At 30.9% G+C, this 18,565-nt stretch overlaps 2 protein-coding genes across 6 annotated transcripts in view; one reads left to right on the top strand and one right to left on the bottom strand.

The window, feature by feature from the left end:
* Nucleotides 1–155: 155 nt before the first annotated feature.
* Nucleotides 156–18,565, bottom strand: part of LOC124362804 — a 134,989-nt gene continuing 116,579 nt past the window's right edge. For 4 of the 5 annotated variants that reach the window (XM_046817619.1, XM_046817616.1, XM_046817618.1 and 1 more), the window contains exons 16-17: nt 4,394–4,830; nt 156–298 (exon numbers count right to left, since the gene is read on the bottom strand). In XM_046817619.1, coding sequence (XP_046673575.1) covers nt 265–298; nt 4,394–4,830 — 471 coding nt within the window. In that variant the 3' untranslated portion in view covers nt 156–264. Of the gene's footprint in view, nt 299–4,389; nt 4,831–18,565 lie in introns of those variants that run through there. The other variant, XM_046817620.1, reaches the window with a different exon arrangement.
* LOC124362805 (arylsulfatase B-like) lies at nt 6,255–18,358 on the top strand. Its single transcript, XM_046817621.1, has 8 exons — nt 6,255–6,394; nt 10,873–11,032; nt 11,838–12,061; nt 12,149–12,422; nt 13,128–13,285; nt 14,155–14,290; nt 16,263–16,415; nt 17,477–18,358. Exons 1-8 carry the CDS (start codon nt 6,278–6,280, stop codon nt 17,905–17,907), a joined length of 1,653 nt encoding a protein of 550 aa, XP_046673577.1. The 5' UTR covers nt 6,255–6,277; the 3' UTR covers nt 17,908–18,358.

Below are 18,565 nucleotides of genomic sequence, written 5' to 3'. Positions count from 1 at the left end.
AGTTTGTTTCCTCAGTGGAGTAAGACAAATGTTATTCACATTACAGAATATGAGGTAACACATTTCTTAAATCAATTAGAGCGATTTATATGAGCAGACAAATATAGTTGGAATATTACCCAATTAACACATAGGGAAGACAAAAGAGTTTTGAGTTAAAAATTCTTAATTTACGTTTATTTTACAGTAATACACAATAATATACATAGCTAGTTTACAAGAAATATGGTAATAAATGTTAAATGTAGTTGACTTCAGGAAAGTTTATTTCTTTGGTTCCTGCACTTCAGCTGTAGTTCTGTGAACAAATAAAATCAACAATGATAACCTGTCAATACCTTATAAGTATCAAATTTACATATTAAGGATTAACCCTCTAAGTGGCAAGCGATGTCTGAGACGTTCTATTTACGCCGCCGTGACGTGGCAAGCGACGTCTTAGAAGTCGCTTCACATTGCCGCTTATTGCTAGGCAACCGATAATTATTTTTACGCCTAGTTTGCACAGTTGCGTTCACCACTAAATTTCAAATACATTTCATATAGTATCATCAACATCACGATGAAATAAACAATGGTACTAACTGAAATAATCCGGTACTTTGGAATTATACCGACCACACCCAGACATGAATCGTTATTTGACATTTTGCTTCTACTGATTACTGGATTAGCGTAAAACAATAGGTCTAAGTCGAGCGGGTCTAGTAGATAACGTGATTGCAGAGTCGCGTCGCTTTGTTGTACTTCCGTGTTTTACCTCTACATTTCTCCAAACACAAAAATTCAACAAAAACAAACATTACCAAACTAAAACTAAACTCTTTATTGAAAAAACACTCAAAACTTGTTTTTATTCTTGATCACATTCCGCCACCCAAAATGGTGCTGCCCCGCGCTGATGTCAACGAAAGAAAAACATTCCTCGAGATAGTACCTATCAGTAAAATATCAAATTCTAGAGGGGCTGATCAGAAATATAAATTGAATTGTAATGGAAAGGCAATTATGTACCGTGCAAATCATGTGATGCCGCGCGGCCTGCCGTAATCGGGATTCTCGAGAAAGATAAGATAACAGAGACAACAATACCGATTACAATATCTGGAAATGCTTGTAAGTTTTTAATTTTGTAATTAAAGAGTTGTTTTTTCGTTTTATCATGTTTGTTTCTATAAATTTATATTTTTGTGTTCTTCATACTGGTGTGGTCGGTATAATCCCAAAGTACCAATAATCCTAAGTTTTCTCCCGCGGTCTGTTTTTTTTACTGAGGGAAAGGGAGGAAAAGGCAACCAAGTTCTAGCGATTCTGACTAGAAAAAGTGTTTTTTCTAGATTCAGTTTTTCCCATATAACTTTTACAGTGTTGTAAATAGAAAAAATATTATTGAAGGTTTTTTTTGTTTAGAATTAAATTGTGAATAAAGGTTGCATTTAACATAATCTCCTAGGAATGACATTTTTAAAGTTACAGATCGTAAAAATGAAAAGTTTGGTGGAGAAAAAAACGTTTTTTTAAACATTTGTGTGGATATCATAAAAAAAGGTTAAGGCATGTAAAAAATAACTATACTATGTTATTCTGTAGTTTATTACGAAAAGATTGATATATAACAAGCATTGCTCATATTAGAATTTGCATTTTATTTTTAAAATATAAGATAGTCCTGCTTGACTCTGAAAAATAGCCCGCCATTCCAGCAACATATTACCGCCACTTAGAGGGTTAAGTGCCTTTAAGTATTTTAACTCTTTTAGCACATAACTTTACAATCTTCTAAAATTTCTTATAAACTCATGTATTGTATTTCAGACAAAATACAGGCACTGTCTATCCACCGGTTTGAGTTTTGTAAAGAATCACTGATTCTAATCTTTCTGTTACAGTAAAATATATATTACATATATGTATATATATATATATATATATATATATATATATGTGTGTGTGTGTGTGTGTGTGTGTGTGTGTGTGTGTGTGTGTGTGTGTGTGTGTGTGTGTGTGTGTGTGTGTGTGTGTGTGTGTGTGTGTGTGTGTGTGTGTGTGTGTGTGTGCACGTGCGCGTGCGTGTGTGTGTGTGTGTTTTAATTATACAATGGGGTACAATTTCTACAAGTTTAGTAAGTGTTGTAATTTTAGAGTTTTATAAAAATTATACAACCATAGCAAGTTTTAATTAACTTTCATTGTTATTTCATTGCAATCTATGTTCTCTATAAGACCAATCACTATGTAAATCAATTACTTTCTGGTGACATATAGATATAATCATAGTTCTTGTGCTAATAACTTTTGTGCTCTCTTATTGCAATTAGTTGTATAAGGACCTCTGCGCTACTTCCGGATTGTCAGGATAGGTAAGAGTGAGGATTAAAGCTATCTCTGCTGAGACCCCATGTTACAGTCATCAAGAGGAAGGTGAGTACTATCTTAGTGATGCCACTTTAGAAGAAGGGGGTGAGCTTTGTTCCAGACTCTTTCAATGAAAGTGGACACAGGAAACATTCTTCCTTAAGTTTAGGATAGAAAAAACCTTTAATATTAAGGTTATGTTGGGCTCACTCCAACAGTAAACTAGAACTATCGATCAACCCTTTACATGAATATTGCAACATTTGTTGTTAGTGAGGTGCTGTTACAGGAAATTCATTGAGTTGACCAAATGTGGCACATCAGATTTTCCTACACTCAGAGTAGGTTCAACTGGCAGATATAAACCATCCAGAAGTGAATCCTACAGGGATTATTGGCTATAATAAACTTTATTTGAGAGCTTGGATCTTACAGTTAGAATTTAACGTAATAAGGATAGAGACATCACATATTTCATTGAATTTAGGTATACCTCAAAGAACCTGTTTTGAGCGGTTTTTTATTTGTACACTTCAGACCTTTCTAAGTATATAAATTATTGCATGGTTTGTGTAAATATTAATGGATGTAAGTTAATTTGACACATTTTAATTTTAAGATTTCAAATATGGTTAGACACTACATTAATTATTTTTTTATCAGAGCCTTGTATTATTTTATTTAAAAATTAAGGTCAATTGACTTCCTGATAACAAGACACCTTTTTTGTAGCCTTGAGGTTATATATCTTGGGTTTATCTATTGTTTTGTAACTAAATGGTACTAGAGTTATACAATACATTAATAGAGCCACATATGTAGTATTTCAAGGTTTCAAGGTGCTATTTTAAAGATAAAGTTAAATTACTTGGAAACATATAATACAAACATAAGTTATATGCCTAACCGTGGAATTCCATGAAAAATCTTGGTACTTAAAATGAAAATTTGTATCAAATTAAGGAGTTTTTAAACATTGAAATTAAAATTACGTGATACATTTATCTTAAGAATTAGTATGTTTAGGACGAGCTTTTCATTATGTTTTCATAACTATTCATGAGAACTTGCAATAAACCATAAACACAAGATTCTTCGTAAATATTGGAAATGATGCTTGGAATATGGCTTGTACATTGAAAAAATTTGCTTGCAGAGATGAATGTAATGGAGCTCAATAATATTCATAATATACACAAAAGAGATTACAGGCCTCATGCAGTGTTGAGAGTTATGTTGCGGTAGATATGACTATCACAGGTTTTAGCAATGTTTGGGAGCAAGTCGATACCAACATAAAGGTCCTTGTTAATCCTACAGTTGTATCAAACCTCTAGTTTGTAATATCTCCATTTATTTGTATGTGTATTTGTGTATTTTTTTGAAGTTATTGAGATGTTTCATTTATGACTTTTTGAACAATGTACAACACTTTCAAGTCACAAATTATTGCAATAAATTACTGAATTGTCTTATCTGAGTCGTCTTTTTCTTTTTATATTACAGATAAAAATCTCTCTTTCTATGAACCTGAAGGGGTTCAAAGATATTGTATGAATATAGAAATTCGTAAATGGCTATAAAAAATTCACCAGATGACTTTTTAGGACAAAATAAATAAGAAATGTTATATAATGAAAGTATGACTCTATCTTGCTTAGTTTTCCATTCTTGTTTTCCTTTTAAATTTTTAATTTGTAACTTTTAAACTATTTAAATTATAATGTTGTAGAATTTCTATGGATATTATTTATCTTAATATACAATTAAACTCATTGCTAAGGAAAAATTACTAATTTAAAAAATGATGATTGTAACGTTTTTTTTTAAATAATAATATTCCATGATGTAATTATTATAATATTTCAAAAATCTGAATGTAAAAATAAAAAGTTTCAAGTGACATAAAAACTAGCTCTTAGATGTATTTTTTTCTTATATTAGCTACTTTTTAAAATTTTAAAATTACTATTGGATTTTTGGAACGTAAAGTTGAATCAACTTGACTAAAATCATTAGGAATCTGTTTCATACTTACATTCCAGCAAACTTAATGCTCTTCGAAGGTGATTTTTGTGCTTGTGAAGCGTGGATCTGCACCTGAGCAATGTTCCCACCCAACCCATTCTTCAGTATACCATTAGGTTGCACCACAGTAACCACTCTTGACTCAGGTCTGTCTTTGGGCTGACTCAGGTTAAAACTAACACAATTTTTGCTTGTAAAGTCTTCACTTTTAACTGCGTTGCCATTTGTGTAAGTTTGACTAATCAGCGTTGTACTAATTTTCCTTGGAGTCTCTCTTGAACTATTGACATTGTTTTTGTTGGAATACGAGTTTTCATTTTTGTGTAGATAAAAAGGAGCTTGTTTGCCATGCTGGCTCTCTTGTTTCTGAAGTGGATTGGGTAGCGCGTTTATAGATATAGTCACAGTATTCTTTCCTGTCATCCTACTTGGTACAGTCTTCTCATCCTGAAAAATCAATAAAACACAAAATTTAGTCAACAAGTGGGGAACATTTCTTTAATAAAACTGTAAAATTTCACTGACATCCATATAACTCTACTAGTGAACGATACAAAAGTGAGGACTTAATGAATGATTACTTCAAACCAATGTCCGTGTCAAATCCACAAACACGCAACAATACCTACACTTCTCCAACTGCCATCTAATGTCACAAATCATCTACTCTTCAGCCTAGCAACCTAAGGCCAACATATCATACCCAGAGTTCCATTGCTCTAGATTGGTGCATTGACCAACTGGTCAGTGTCTATCTCATGTATCCTGGAATCAAATCTGATGACTCTGGAATCAAACCAGCTAGTACAAAACCTTAGCACAAAATCTACAACAAGAATGCATAACTCATTACCAGTCATTTACAGTAAAAAACTTGACCTGTTTATCCTTAATAAGATCATAAAAGGTTTTAACATTCTCAAAGTTGTCTCCCACACCAAACTCCACCTTAAAAAAGTGCCAACACACTACCCTCTCTCTAATAATTCAGAAATCTGTACCAAGTCCTAGTGCACTCAAAGTTACCTGACAAAATAAATTTGTCCTTCCACCTAAGAACCAACTTCATGAATCCAACCCCGGTTACAAAAGACTGCAAACTTTTCCTGTGAATCACTCAACTTCTACTTTCACTGTTATCTTAACACTCCTTAAAGTGGTGCAATTTATTTTAGATTTATGAATTTATTACTATTACTATTTATTGATTTAGTTATGAGTTTAACAAACAAAATTCCAACTTCAAAATCGATTGCACTACCTCAAATACAAGATGCTTGACAATTATAGCTAGGAACATGATTTATCAATTACAACGCAGAAATCACAATGCCAAATACATCCTAGCCTCTAAAACTCTCTAAAAATTAAGGTACTGTCTAAGTATTTTAACATAATAAAGTACAGGAATAGTAATGCTGATGTAAAATATGGTCAACACACGAGCTGGCAGCAAAACTTAATGTAAGAATCCAATTATGTGACGTAAGTTAGTAGACAAAGTCTTGTACAGTTTTTCCTGTTCGCTGAAGTAAAACACACTCTACAGGTACCTAAACATGATGAATGCACAATTTGAAAAATAGTCCATGCGGATCCACTTACAAAATGAAACCAGTGAAATACCAGTTTGAAATTGCATTATTTGAGGAAATTCAATTAAATTTTCTGAGTTGTACAAATTTAGATAACATTTGATAGCTAACACTCAATTATTACTCAGTAAAGTATGATTATATTGTCCTTGAAGTTATCTCAAAAAAGGCTAATACTTGAGGCAGCATAATCACCGGTCAGATAGTGTGGTGGGGGAGGGGAGGAGTGGACTACATGAAGGAACAGAGTTCTCAAGGCTATCAGAAGCAGCACTGTAGAGGTGACAGTGACTCCCAGGATGTGCACTTTACGGCTACAAGTGTTTCTACTTCTCTGTGCTGCAGTCGCTATTGTCTGTCCGTTAAAATGTACCAACAAACCACCTCACATCATCTACATCCTGGTTGATGACATGGTTTGTTTGTCTGTAATATTTATTCAATTCACTGTATTGTTGAGTTTTAGATAGTTGGAAATTAAGACAACAGTGTAACTTTCAAAAAGTCTAGTATTAAGTTTAACAAATACACTGTTCGATTTCAATTAAAATTATCATCACAAAATACATGTTATATTAAATATTTTTAAATTCACATGTACATATCCAAATACATACTGTACACTTTGTTATCCATGTTAACAAATTAAAAAATTAAAACACCTTATAGCAGGAGGTAAAGTGTGTTTTATATATTTTAATTTTTGTTAGTAATTAGTTTTTAAATTCTATGTAATGTAAAATAATGGAATAACAATGTGACTGCTCAGAAATTGAATCTTATTAAAATTTCTCTTCTTACAAACAGTGTAGTTACTACTCTTGCAATACTTAAGTATTTTACTACATCATTTTCATTAAAATTGTTGAGATAGTTTCAAACAGTACCTTATCACAACTTCACCTTATTTTCCAATGAACTTATCTGTTCGTTCCATTGCACAATATTTGCTGTGAGAGTATATGAATAGTATCAACAAAAGATGTAAACAAAATCTCAACTGTAGGTACATTATAGTGGTCTATTTGATTCTCCAGACAAATCCTAATTTTATAAAGTTATAACAGTTAAGTGTTTATTGAACTTAGTGTGTTTTAGGTCCTATAATAATTTTCTTTTCTTTATCTTTAGGCAAGCATGTTTATTTTTTAATGTTATATATCAGTAGCAAGCAAAAGTTAAATTAATCAGATCATTAGGTACTGATATATACATTGTGTTGCATTACTCATTTTTGTGTGTACGTGTATTTTTGTATGTATTGTGTTAACAACTTATCAGGTGGTATATAGAAAATTGATATTTAAAAATTCATGTCTCATAATTTAAAATTATTTTGTCATTTCATTACTAACATATATTTCAGGAATTAAGGTCATTTGAGTAATAAATATTCGTGAGTTTGGTAACATTAATAATAATTTAACTTTAAAAATTTTACTAACAAAATAACCTCACTATATATTATTATGATTAGTTGTCGCTTACTCCAGGTTAATTATACCAACCATAAAAACACTTTGTTATCCTCTCCCCTAAACAAATTAATCATTCAATACCAACATTTTGTAAACAAGAACTTTTTTTATAAAAACATGGTTTTCTAATTGTAACTTACTAACACAAATTAGAGGTTTTAAAGTTGAAATACTTCAGAATGTTTACACTATTCAATATATATGTCACTCAAGTTTTTATGAACTGCTGAACTAGCAAAGCCTGATGAGGTAAGCCTATGGACCAGCTGGGGAGAAAGTATTGAAGTATTATTCAAAGGGCAGGTTCAATTTCATGCTCTAGATGGAAATTGTATATCAGCTGCTAACTGTTGTACCAACATGTAATAGCATGTAATGTAATAGCGTAACAAAACAGATTAGTTAGTTGGTTTATAATTTTTTGAAATTTCTTCAAAACTACAGCTAATAACACCAATTAATTTGTCAATGCAGAATAAACTTATCTGGATGTAATTTTAATAAGTAGCAGTATTATTAAACAATTCCGCTGGACAATCTATTTATATTTCATTTATTTAATTATTTACTTGTTCAATTCACATAAAACATGTAACTCGTTTCTGAGCAAATATTAAAATGTAAAATAAAATTAATATACAGTTTGTGAAAACCACTAAATGTGTTAAAAAACAATGTAAATACTATTTATTGAATTAAAATAAATTTTTATGAAAACAATGAAGTAGGAAACAAACAACTCCAAGTGCTTGCAAACCTAAATTTACTTGAATTTACCAGTGTAATATCTTTAAACAAAAAAAAAACACACACACAGATTAAGAGGTACACATAAAACATAAGACAGGTATCCACATTATCAAGGAAAACAGCACTCCTGCAGCTTGCTTCAGAAACGTAAATAATTTCTCAAAATTATATACAATTCTCCATTAGTTGGTAATTGTTTTTTGCAGTGATTATTTCAAATTTGATAATAATGATGTGTCCTAATATATCATGCTTGGTGACTGCCAAGGACATTAGTAAATTAGATAAGGTATTTCATTGAACTTGTGCAGATTGTTGCTTTGATTAAAACACAGTACAAGGCATTTAACTGTATACCATACCTGTAGTCTACAAATTGTTGCTTTAAGAACCTAGTTGCTTATAAAATGTATCTATCAATAAGGTCAAAATTTTAAAAACTAAATACTTATTGGCTTACATCACATTACCTGTTGAAGAATTTTAATTAGTTAAAAAAATAACACACAGACCAAAATCATTTAATAACCAAACCAATAATATTCTGTCAGTAAAAGAATGCCTAAGGACATGGAAAATTTGTTCTATAGTCACTTAACAAGTTCTAATTATTATTGTTTTTAAAATGACCACATATTTACCTAAACATTTAATAATTATAAAGTAATAAAAAAAACAATGAAATGAAATTTTTTAGTAATATTTTATTTTTTTCATGTACAATCATAGTACAAAAATAGTATCAAAATTCTATACAAATTGAACTAGAAATCATACATGAAATTGGATGCTTTTTAAATTCAGATTCACTGGAAAGTCTCTCCTTGCTATACTACAATAAATTTACCAACAAAGCTCTTTAAATAATTTTATTTTTTATTATTCTATATTAGTGACTATATACATTTAAATTATTATCTCTTTATGTATATAACAATTAATTGTAATGTATTACACTGTATTGTATTAACTGCAGCTATGTTTATGCTTAGTTATTGCTGGTTGTATTGAGACATTAAGTTTTGTGCTAGAACATGTATGATGAACTTTCCTATCTCATGATTGGTTACAGAATTTTGCAAGATGTCTCATTTTTCACAGACGATCTATTCATATCCAGATGCCTTTTAAGATTTTGTAAAATGTGTATTTTTCACAGTTAAATATTAAACCTTAGGATATTTTGTTCAATAACTAAAAATAGTAGTAAAAAACCAGGCATTAAGATCCATACAAGCATTACTTTAAAAATGAGGCAGTTTACAGAATTATGTGAACAAAAAGGAATCGACACTAATTACAAGATGTTTTACGTATATTTCAAAGTTGTTGTTATGTAACAAAAAAACATTATAGCAACCAGAGGCTATACAGAAAGTTGGTTTCATATAATGCATATATAACAGACAACAACTGAGTATTTTTACAGATTCTATCTATGAAAAGTCTCAGAAAAAATATAAAAATTTGGCTCAAATTAAAATGGTAGGCTAACTGAGTCTATGTTACATGAATTACTGAGCCACAGGTGTGTACTTTCAGTCTATGTATTGAAAAACACCCCAGTTGAAAATGAGCAACTGGAGGCACATTAATTTATTAAGTTATAATTTATTTTTGTAACTGATAGTAAAAATATTGCAAAAAGGGATTGGAGCGAGATGTCTTGGGCACCACGGTTCAATTTACGGCTGAGGAAAGAGACACCGATGTTTTTGGCTGAAGGAGGAAACATGATAATAACACAGCCACAGTCTATACTTATTTATATTATAATATCAAAGGCAGTTCCAGGTCCCATTTTAATTTAAACTAAATTTGTATTTTTTTTTTTAGAATATCCGTAGACAGTATCTTTAAAAATACTCAGTTTTGTCTGTTATACTGTATATTAATTAAAGGAAACCAACTTTCTGTATAGCCTCTGGTTGCTATAATGTATTTTTCTTTTCATAAATAAATCCCATGGTCCCAGCAGGGGGATGGAAAGGATGGATCCGCTGAGAAATATCTGTACGGACCCTAACCATGGAAGGGCATGACCACGAAGAAGGGGTTTCACAATAAAAACAATATCGATCTTATTTCACCTCAAAATTACCTCAAACTATCATCACACTCATTCATAACAATTATATATCTTTAAATCGGTAGTCTTTGTACCTAACGCTAAACATAGCAATAAAAAACTTCATAAAACCCATACCATGGTTAGATCCTATTTCACCACGGTAAAGTAACTTACAGTAAATAAAGTCAGTAAAAAATCAAATAATTGCTAACATAATTACCATTAGCTTAGGTATATGTTTAAGCTCAAATATTGCTCAAAAACATATTTTTAGGCTTTCAATTATTTTACAGGGGAGACTTTTTTCCTCTGGGTGCCTCATCCTCTCTCCCCCCAAATGTATAATGTGCTAAATCACCTGTATGATACCCGAATCATCTCTTTATAATATGGAGTGCAATAAAAATATGCTCCTTATAAATATTAGATTTTTATAATAATATTACATTTACAAATGATAATGTTATCATTATATTTACATTTTTTTTATTTGTGTTGATTGGGGGTGCCAAGGCTGGGCTTGACCACAGTGCTATTAACTCTAGGAAGACCCTGGTGGTCTGTTTCACTAGTATAACTTTTACTATCCTTACAGGGTTGGAATGATGTCAGCTTCCATGGTTCAAACCAGATTCCGACCCCCAACATTGATTCACTAGCCTACCATGGAATCATCCTCAACAGACATTACACACAACCCCTTTGCACCCCATCCCGGTCATCTTTGATGACTGGAAGATATCCTGTCAATGTGGGTCTGTATTTTGACATTTTTTTAAAAGTTATTTCTATAAGATATCTTGAGCTATTGTGTCTTGTCTTCCTTCAAAATCAAATTGTGACAATGAATTGTTTGGAAGGATGACACAATTCATACAGATGTTTGTTATTTTATTCAAATGTCTTGTTTAGTTCTAACAATAAAGATATTTCTAGATCTTAATTTTTATCTCTTCTTCAGGTTTCTGGAAATATTACATTACAGTGAAATTGAGAAATGAGTTAATTTTAAAAACCAGGCATTGAGCATAAGAGTTATATGGACACTTATAACAATCTCTGAAAAATTCATACTCATAATTAATGTAAAAATTGGAATTTTATTCAGTATCACTATAATTTTTTCTATCTCAATGAGCTTTGACTTATTTATTTAGTCATAGCATGATTGATTTGTCTGTAAAGTTTAGTGAAATAAAACAATTAGCATCTGGAATTTTGGTAAAGAATGTTATTCCTACACAAAGAAGAAAAATATATTTGTATTTTTGGTTTACTGTTACAAAACTTATCTATGTACTAGTTTATACAAAAAATCATAAATTTTTACTTAAATATAAGAAGGAAAAATGTAAATAGTGCACAGTAGCTTAAAAAGAGACTACTATTCTCCAGTAATCTCTGGGTAAAAATTACCGCTATTCCTCAGTCACAAATTGTATCAAATTTTGGCTTGATACCTAGAGTTAACTATTGATTTTTCAACTCTTTATATTTATTTTAAGTTTTTTTGTAATGCTTTTTTCTGAAAATTTTTATAACCTAACAACATATTTTTAGGAATACACTATGCACTTGCTGCATCTGACAGGACAGGATTGCCTCTGTCTGAAAAGATACTACCCCAATACTTAAAGGATATAGGATATGCAACCCATTTGGTTGGGAAATGGCATTTAGGATTTTACAAAAAGGAATTTACCCCTATGGAAAGAGGTTTTGACACCCACTTTGGATATTGGTCAGGAGCGGTGAGCTACTATGATCACATCAATGAAGACTTGGTAAGTAAAAAACAAATAGAAGCCAACAAATAACAGTTATGTAAAATCAGCTCACTGTTGAAGACTGATTAACTTGAACTATTCCAGACCCTTATACCTCCAAACAGGTACCCCTTCAGTGGTCATGACCTGAGGAGGAACTACAGCTCAGCATGGGATGTGGTGGGTCAGTACGCTACAGATGTGTTCACTGATGAAGCTGTTCACCTGATCGATAACCACCCATCACACAAACCCTTGTTCCTCTACTTGGCCCACCTAGCAGTACATGCAGGCAATCAGGGAAAGTTGTTGGAGGCACCTCAGGATGAAATCAACCGTTTCTCTTACATAAGTGATCCAAACAGAAAATCGTATGCAGGTAATAATTTTTCCCTAGTTAGGAGTGTATTCTACTAGGAGCATGAAACAGCTTGTGGATAAAATGCCTGTATCCTACATAAATCAATGACAAATTCATATTTACTAATTAGAATATTAAACAGTTTTAAAGATAAAACAGTCTTATGGTGAAAGTAATATTACTAGTGAGGGGGGAGGACTTAGAGAGTTTAGCGCCCTGAATGAAATATTAGTTCCCTTTGAATCATGTGCAAGTAAAATTAAATTAAATTCAAAAAGATTTTAACAATGTTTTAATTTAAAAAAGTTTTGAAAATTACGTCAGTTGCATTCTTTGCTTAAAATGTAGTAATTTATAATAAATAACACAACTATTATAGTTACTATTAAGCTATGTAAGAAGAATAGATCTTGTCAATTTGCATTTGAAAAATCGTAAAAGTTCAAACTTGCTGAAATAATATTGAAAAAGCACACAACTGTGCACATAATATTAAAATATTTTCTAGGACAACTCAGAAGTGTAACCTTTTATGTATATTTTACAAAAGGACTTTAGAACCCTCTGATGTATTTGTGAATATCCTGGTTAATAATTTATAATATTTAGTTTTAAAAGCCCAACTGTGTTCTGTCAGCAATAAATAATATGAATATAATTCTAAAACAATTTTACAAACATTATCAATAAAAAGTTGATACAGCTTATTATTTTATGTTTCAGCAATGGTTTCAAAACTTGATAAATCTATAGGATTGGTTATTGATGCATTGGATAGAAAAGATATGTTGAAGGATTCAATAGTTGTATTCCTCTCTGACAATGGAGCTCCAAACATTGGAATATACAACAACTGGGGCTCAAATTATCCTTGGAGAGGGGTAAGTAAATATTCAATGCATTTACAAAATACTTCATTTTCACCTTATTGGCTTGTCTCAAGGAGTGAACAATCTGTTATTTGTACTCTGTTGAGAAGGAATCATCAACTTTTATTTCTAATTAGTTGATAAATACTTTTCAAACTTTAGAGCACAAGCAAAACATACTTTTCAATCAGTTATTGTCTTAATTGAAATAAAGAGAAAAATCTTTTATTTCATCACCTGGGAATTCTAACTGAATATTTTTAACATCAGTGTCCTGTGCAGAAACATAAAATAGGTATTACATCTATTACACATGCAGGTTCGTTGGTACTAAATTTTGAAGATACTTTATAAGTCATTTATGTTTACTTTTTTAATCCAAAACCTATATTTTATTTTATGATACACACAGTTTTTCAAAATGTAGAGCTGTTACTGCAAAAACACAATTGATAATATAGTGTATCTAACAGAGGAAATAGAGGTTTTCCCTAGTACGAGTCAAGTTTAAAGTCTGAATCATTAGAGAAATATTTTAAAAAGACAAGCACTGGAAAGAGACATTTATCACGAGTTTTGAACAGTATTTTTTTCACAACACTACATCATAAAATAAAGTATTACTATGATTATTTTTTATTTTATTTTATACAATATTCAATGCAAGGGATCACAAACATAACAACTAACAAGAAATTGACTAAGCCTAAACAATGTTGAAAGTAAATAACTCAACGTTTTTTAATTTTCTATTTTTTTATAGTAGCTATGCAATAATTAACACAATAAACTAACAGCTTATTTTTCACTATATTTGGAATATAACAATTAATATTCTGATATTATCGTGAAAAATATTTTTTTATGATGATTGATTACAGCAAAAGGCTACTTTATGGGAAGGAGCTGTAAGGGCACCTGCATTGATCTGGAGCCCTCTAATAAACTACCCATCGAGAGTAAGCTACGAGTTGATGCACATCACAGACTGGCTCCCCACTCTAATGTCTGCCACTGGTGAGGTTTTGTTTTTTTTTAATATAAAATAACAATTGTGCCTTTATCACATTCCAAGAGATCATGGACAAACAACTTGCCAGATCCAAATTGATAAATTACAATAGTACTGAGCGAAAGCAAAGCTTTTTTATTATTACATTTTTTAAGGATTTGAGTTACTTAAAAAATATTATACTAGATCACTATTTTAAGTTTAGCTCATCATGATAACTTTGTAATCTCATAGAGTATTGAGAAAAATAAATACACCATTCTTGGGAATTTATAATAAGCAAATCACAATTGGCTCTAGATGTCAAGACAACTATATCAGTAGAAAGTAAATGGAATGATATCATTGGGTGCAAACTCAGAGTCAATTGCTTCTTGTTGGATCAGAACACCAAAAAGAGAAAGAAACAAAATGTCAGATATGTTGAAGGAAATATCTAATCACACCTTTTTCAAAATAGTTTTAATACTAGAAGTCTTCACCATGAACCTTGAGATTATATTGGTGGCAATATAACCCCACCTCATTGAGATCCTGATTTTTTGAGACACCTAAGATGGCTGTTACTGGTATATAATTAATTATCGGTCTAAATTTGCAACACTTAAATGCAGTTATTTTTGTAAGAGAGTTTGCTATCTTATCTCTACATATCAGTGGCTTCATGAGAAGTCATTCAACTGCTACTAACTTCTCATTTTTAACAGTTGCTGGTATGGTTGAGCAATGATGCCAGGTTGATGGTATCTACCTTGACTTAAGAAGACGTGTGACCTGCCCTCACATCATCTCTCTTTAGGAAAGTTTCCAACTTTTTGACTGTAAATTAATTTCATTCCCTTTTGCTTTATCATAATTTTCTATTTTATTATTAATAGAATTTTATTTTATTCTGTTCTATTGCAATTGTCCTTATGATAGTACTTAAGAAAAATTGTATACAACTTCACCGAACATGATTCCCAGGACCTAAAACCACCCCCATTAAAAGTAAATTTATATATATTTGTATATATATGCTATACATTGAAGTATTTGGAAATGATAAAGCCCAAACAAGTTGAAAGGTACGGTATTAAAACATGTATCTCATAAATATCTTGGTTCAGTTGGTCAGCTTTGTATACCATTTCGTTTCATTTTGATGATCACTCAAAATTTAAAAAATTCACAATTTCGTTATTTGTGAACTTGGAGAAAGAACTAACAGTGTTCTGGAATGCTTATAAACGTTTTTGTTTTAACAGTTTTTGTCTATCTCTAACGGTTTTCAGGATATTGATTACATGTAAATCCTATAAGAATTTTTCTATCAAGAACTGGCAATAGGAATGCTCGAGCAAAGTCAAATTTAGTCTAAATATTAATCTTATAAATATCTACTAAGTTCATTGGCCCAGCTTGATACAACATTTCATGTTGATAAGGCAGCCATTCAAACCCTTAAAAAATTCATAACTTCATTATTTATAACTTAGTGTGAGATAGTAGATTTGAACCAAATAATTTATTTACAGTTTTATGGCAAAAAAGGTATGCTGAAATATATGACTGTGTTGTTATCAATAAACAAAACAAATTTCCCTAAAAAATAATCTTTCAATTCCTGTTATGAGAGTTTTTATTTATATTTTTGTAAATTACCTCTGATAAAAGCCATGTTTTATATACAAAAATTGGTATGGTTTTGCGGATATATCTGCAAACCGTATATGAAGAATTTTACTTTAAGCTGATATACACACAATCTGTCTGCTATAAACATAGTCTTTAGCAGTTATATCCGCATCCATCCACAAAGTGCTAAATTAATATGTCTGTTATTGTTAACATTATAATCTTAATATTTTTATTGTTTCAGAATGTAATTGGACATTCTCAGTGGGTTTAGACTGCTGTCATTGTTCTGTACCAAGCAAATAAAAAAATAAATAACACAATTTTATTTCTAATACAGGTGAATTAAAATTTTTACAGGTTGTGATGTGCAACTGAAGAACATTGACGGTGCCGACCAGTGGCATACAATATCTTTTGGTTACCCCAGTGTACGTAATGGACTTGTTGTTGATGTAGACAAAGAAAATGATATGTACGCTCTCTTAGTTAATAATTTTAAATACATTAAAGGTAAGTAATAATCATACTAAATTATATAACCATATATTACAAAGTGTGGCTAGAAAAGATCATATTGAGACTGAGGAAAGTTACAGTTACAATAACTTACTATTTTACACTACTTCCCTCCAAATTTTTTATGATCAAACAACTTTGTGTTATTCTCACACTAAGCAATGCAATGCTGGAAGTTGTTTTCGTTGTATGACCTTTTAAACATTTTTATTCAATGAATGATTTTCAACAAACAGCTATTCTATTTGTTATGTGTACATTACAGATTTTAATATGTTATTATAGTAATTATGCTTTACTCCTTGTAAACTAAGACACTACCCTTGTAATTATTCAGGCACTGCAATCTTTCTATAATATTTTACAAACTTTTTCTATATTCCCATCTTTTTCACTAAAGTTTGTTTTCCAGAATGTGGTCATCAACCACACCTTTAGGTTCATATTCAAACAATCTAACCACTCAAAAGATCTTATACATAGAGAGCAATGAACACCATATTTTTTACAACTTAAAAATGGTTACTGTTGCATTTTTTCCAATTAAACAGAAATTCACATCACTTCCTCCCTAAGGTAAGACATTTGTCCAACAGATTAAATCATGACATGGTTACTCACAGTATGCATACTTTCTCCAACGTGTAAAGCAAACTTCTATTTTATTATAGCCCAGACTGCCTCTATTTGCTAATATTTCCAAATGTTGTACAACACAGTGAACAATACAAAGTAGCATTTCCAATAAGATGCTCAACCCCTTGCTATTAAATTCCTGGGAGATATAAGTGCTGTCAATGCACCAGAGCATTATCAATTGTACCATTCATAATAATTATGAAACTCATTAAAATATCATTGTTTAAACAGTTTTAACTATTTATAAGCGTATCAGTTCTTTCATTATATGGCTCACACTTAAAAAACTATACTGTAGTAGTTAATAATTTAATTTTATTAAAAATGTTCAATAGTAGCAATACTCCTGTACTATAGATTATAACATAACTCGTTATTCAAGTAACTTAAATAATTTTATTTTGTTATGATTTCAGGACCTCTTTTTAAATGGTCAAAACCTGAAGAGGGTACATTTTTAAACTTTGACATAATAAGATCGTCAGAAGCGCCAGAATACAAAATGGAAGACTTGGTTCAATCTTCAACATGGCAAGCTTTGCAGAAGTACTCCAAAAACCCTTATCTTCAGTACAGAATAGAAGAACTGAGACAAGGGGCGAGTGTGACCTGCAATCATGATTTTGACCGAACTTTCAACTGTACCACTGAGCCTTGTTTATTCAACATACAAACTGACCCATGTGAACAGAACAACTTGGCAGCAGTTTTTCCTTCAGTAGTACAGCAGTTTGAGGAGCTAATTAATTTACACAAAAAAACGGGAGTACCCAATGTGTCTTTATACAAAGACCCGGCTTCAAACCCAAAATATTTTAACGGTACTTGGGACATTTGGATGCAATAACAATAATTGTTAAATAATAGGACAAATTCAGTATAAACACATGCATTTCTTTTTGCTTCAAGTATACTATAGTTTATTATTTATGTTAAGTTAATGCAAGATGTAATAATATGTTCTTTTTCATTGTATTGTACAAAACAGCTCTTTCAATTAGGGGCCATCCCATAATTACGTAACGCTGAAATCAAACTTTGAAGACCCCCTTCCTCTTTTGTAACGGACTTATAATGGTAACACAAACCCCCCTTAATAATTATGTAATTGCAACCACCCCCCCCTCCTAATTTAAATTATTCTAAAAATAGTGATATAATAAAGACAATTTTAACCTCCAAAGTAATATGTGATTTATTAATATAAATTAACTAAACCCAAACTTTAGAACATGTTTTGAACTATTTCCTGTTTCTAATTGCCATATGCATTTTTGTAATTAAAAATCAATGATTGAAACCGTTTTTCCTTGTCTATTTTTTTTAGAAAATTTAACTAAAATTAAATACATACCAAAACAATCACTACACCATCACATGGTATGAGACTCACTGTAATACTTCTATACAGACAGAAAAACTGTGATTCTGTCCGGACATATTTAACGAGACTAAACAAGCAGATATTTTGGGTACTTAATGTGCACCAAATTTTGCCATGTCAA

Source organism: Homalodisca vitripennis, chromosome 5 (genome assembly GCF_021130785.1).
Source record: "Homalodisca vitripennis isolate AUS2020 chromosome 5, UT_GWSS_2.1, whole genome shotgun sequence".
Classification (NCBI taxonomy): domain Eukaryota; kingdom Metazoa; phylum Arthropoda; class Insecta; order Hemiptera; family Cicadellidae; genus Homalodisca; species Homalodisca vitripennis.
This window is presented reverse-complemented; position numbering and strand designations above follow the sequence as displayed.

Coding starts and splice junctions, on each gene's coding strand:
- LOC124362805 (XM_046817621.1), top strand. CDS start 6,278: ATGTGCACTTTACGGCTACAAGTGTTTCTACTTCTCTGTGCTGCAGTC. Junction 6,395..10,872: donor ACATCCTGGTTGATGACATG/GTTTGTTTGTCT, acceptor CTATCCTTACAG/GGTTGGAATGATGTCAGCTT. Junction 11,033..11,837: donor AAGATATCCTGTCAATGTGG/GTCTGTATTTTG, acceptor ACATATTTTTAG/GAATACACTATGCACTTGCT.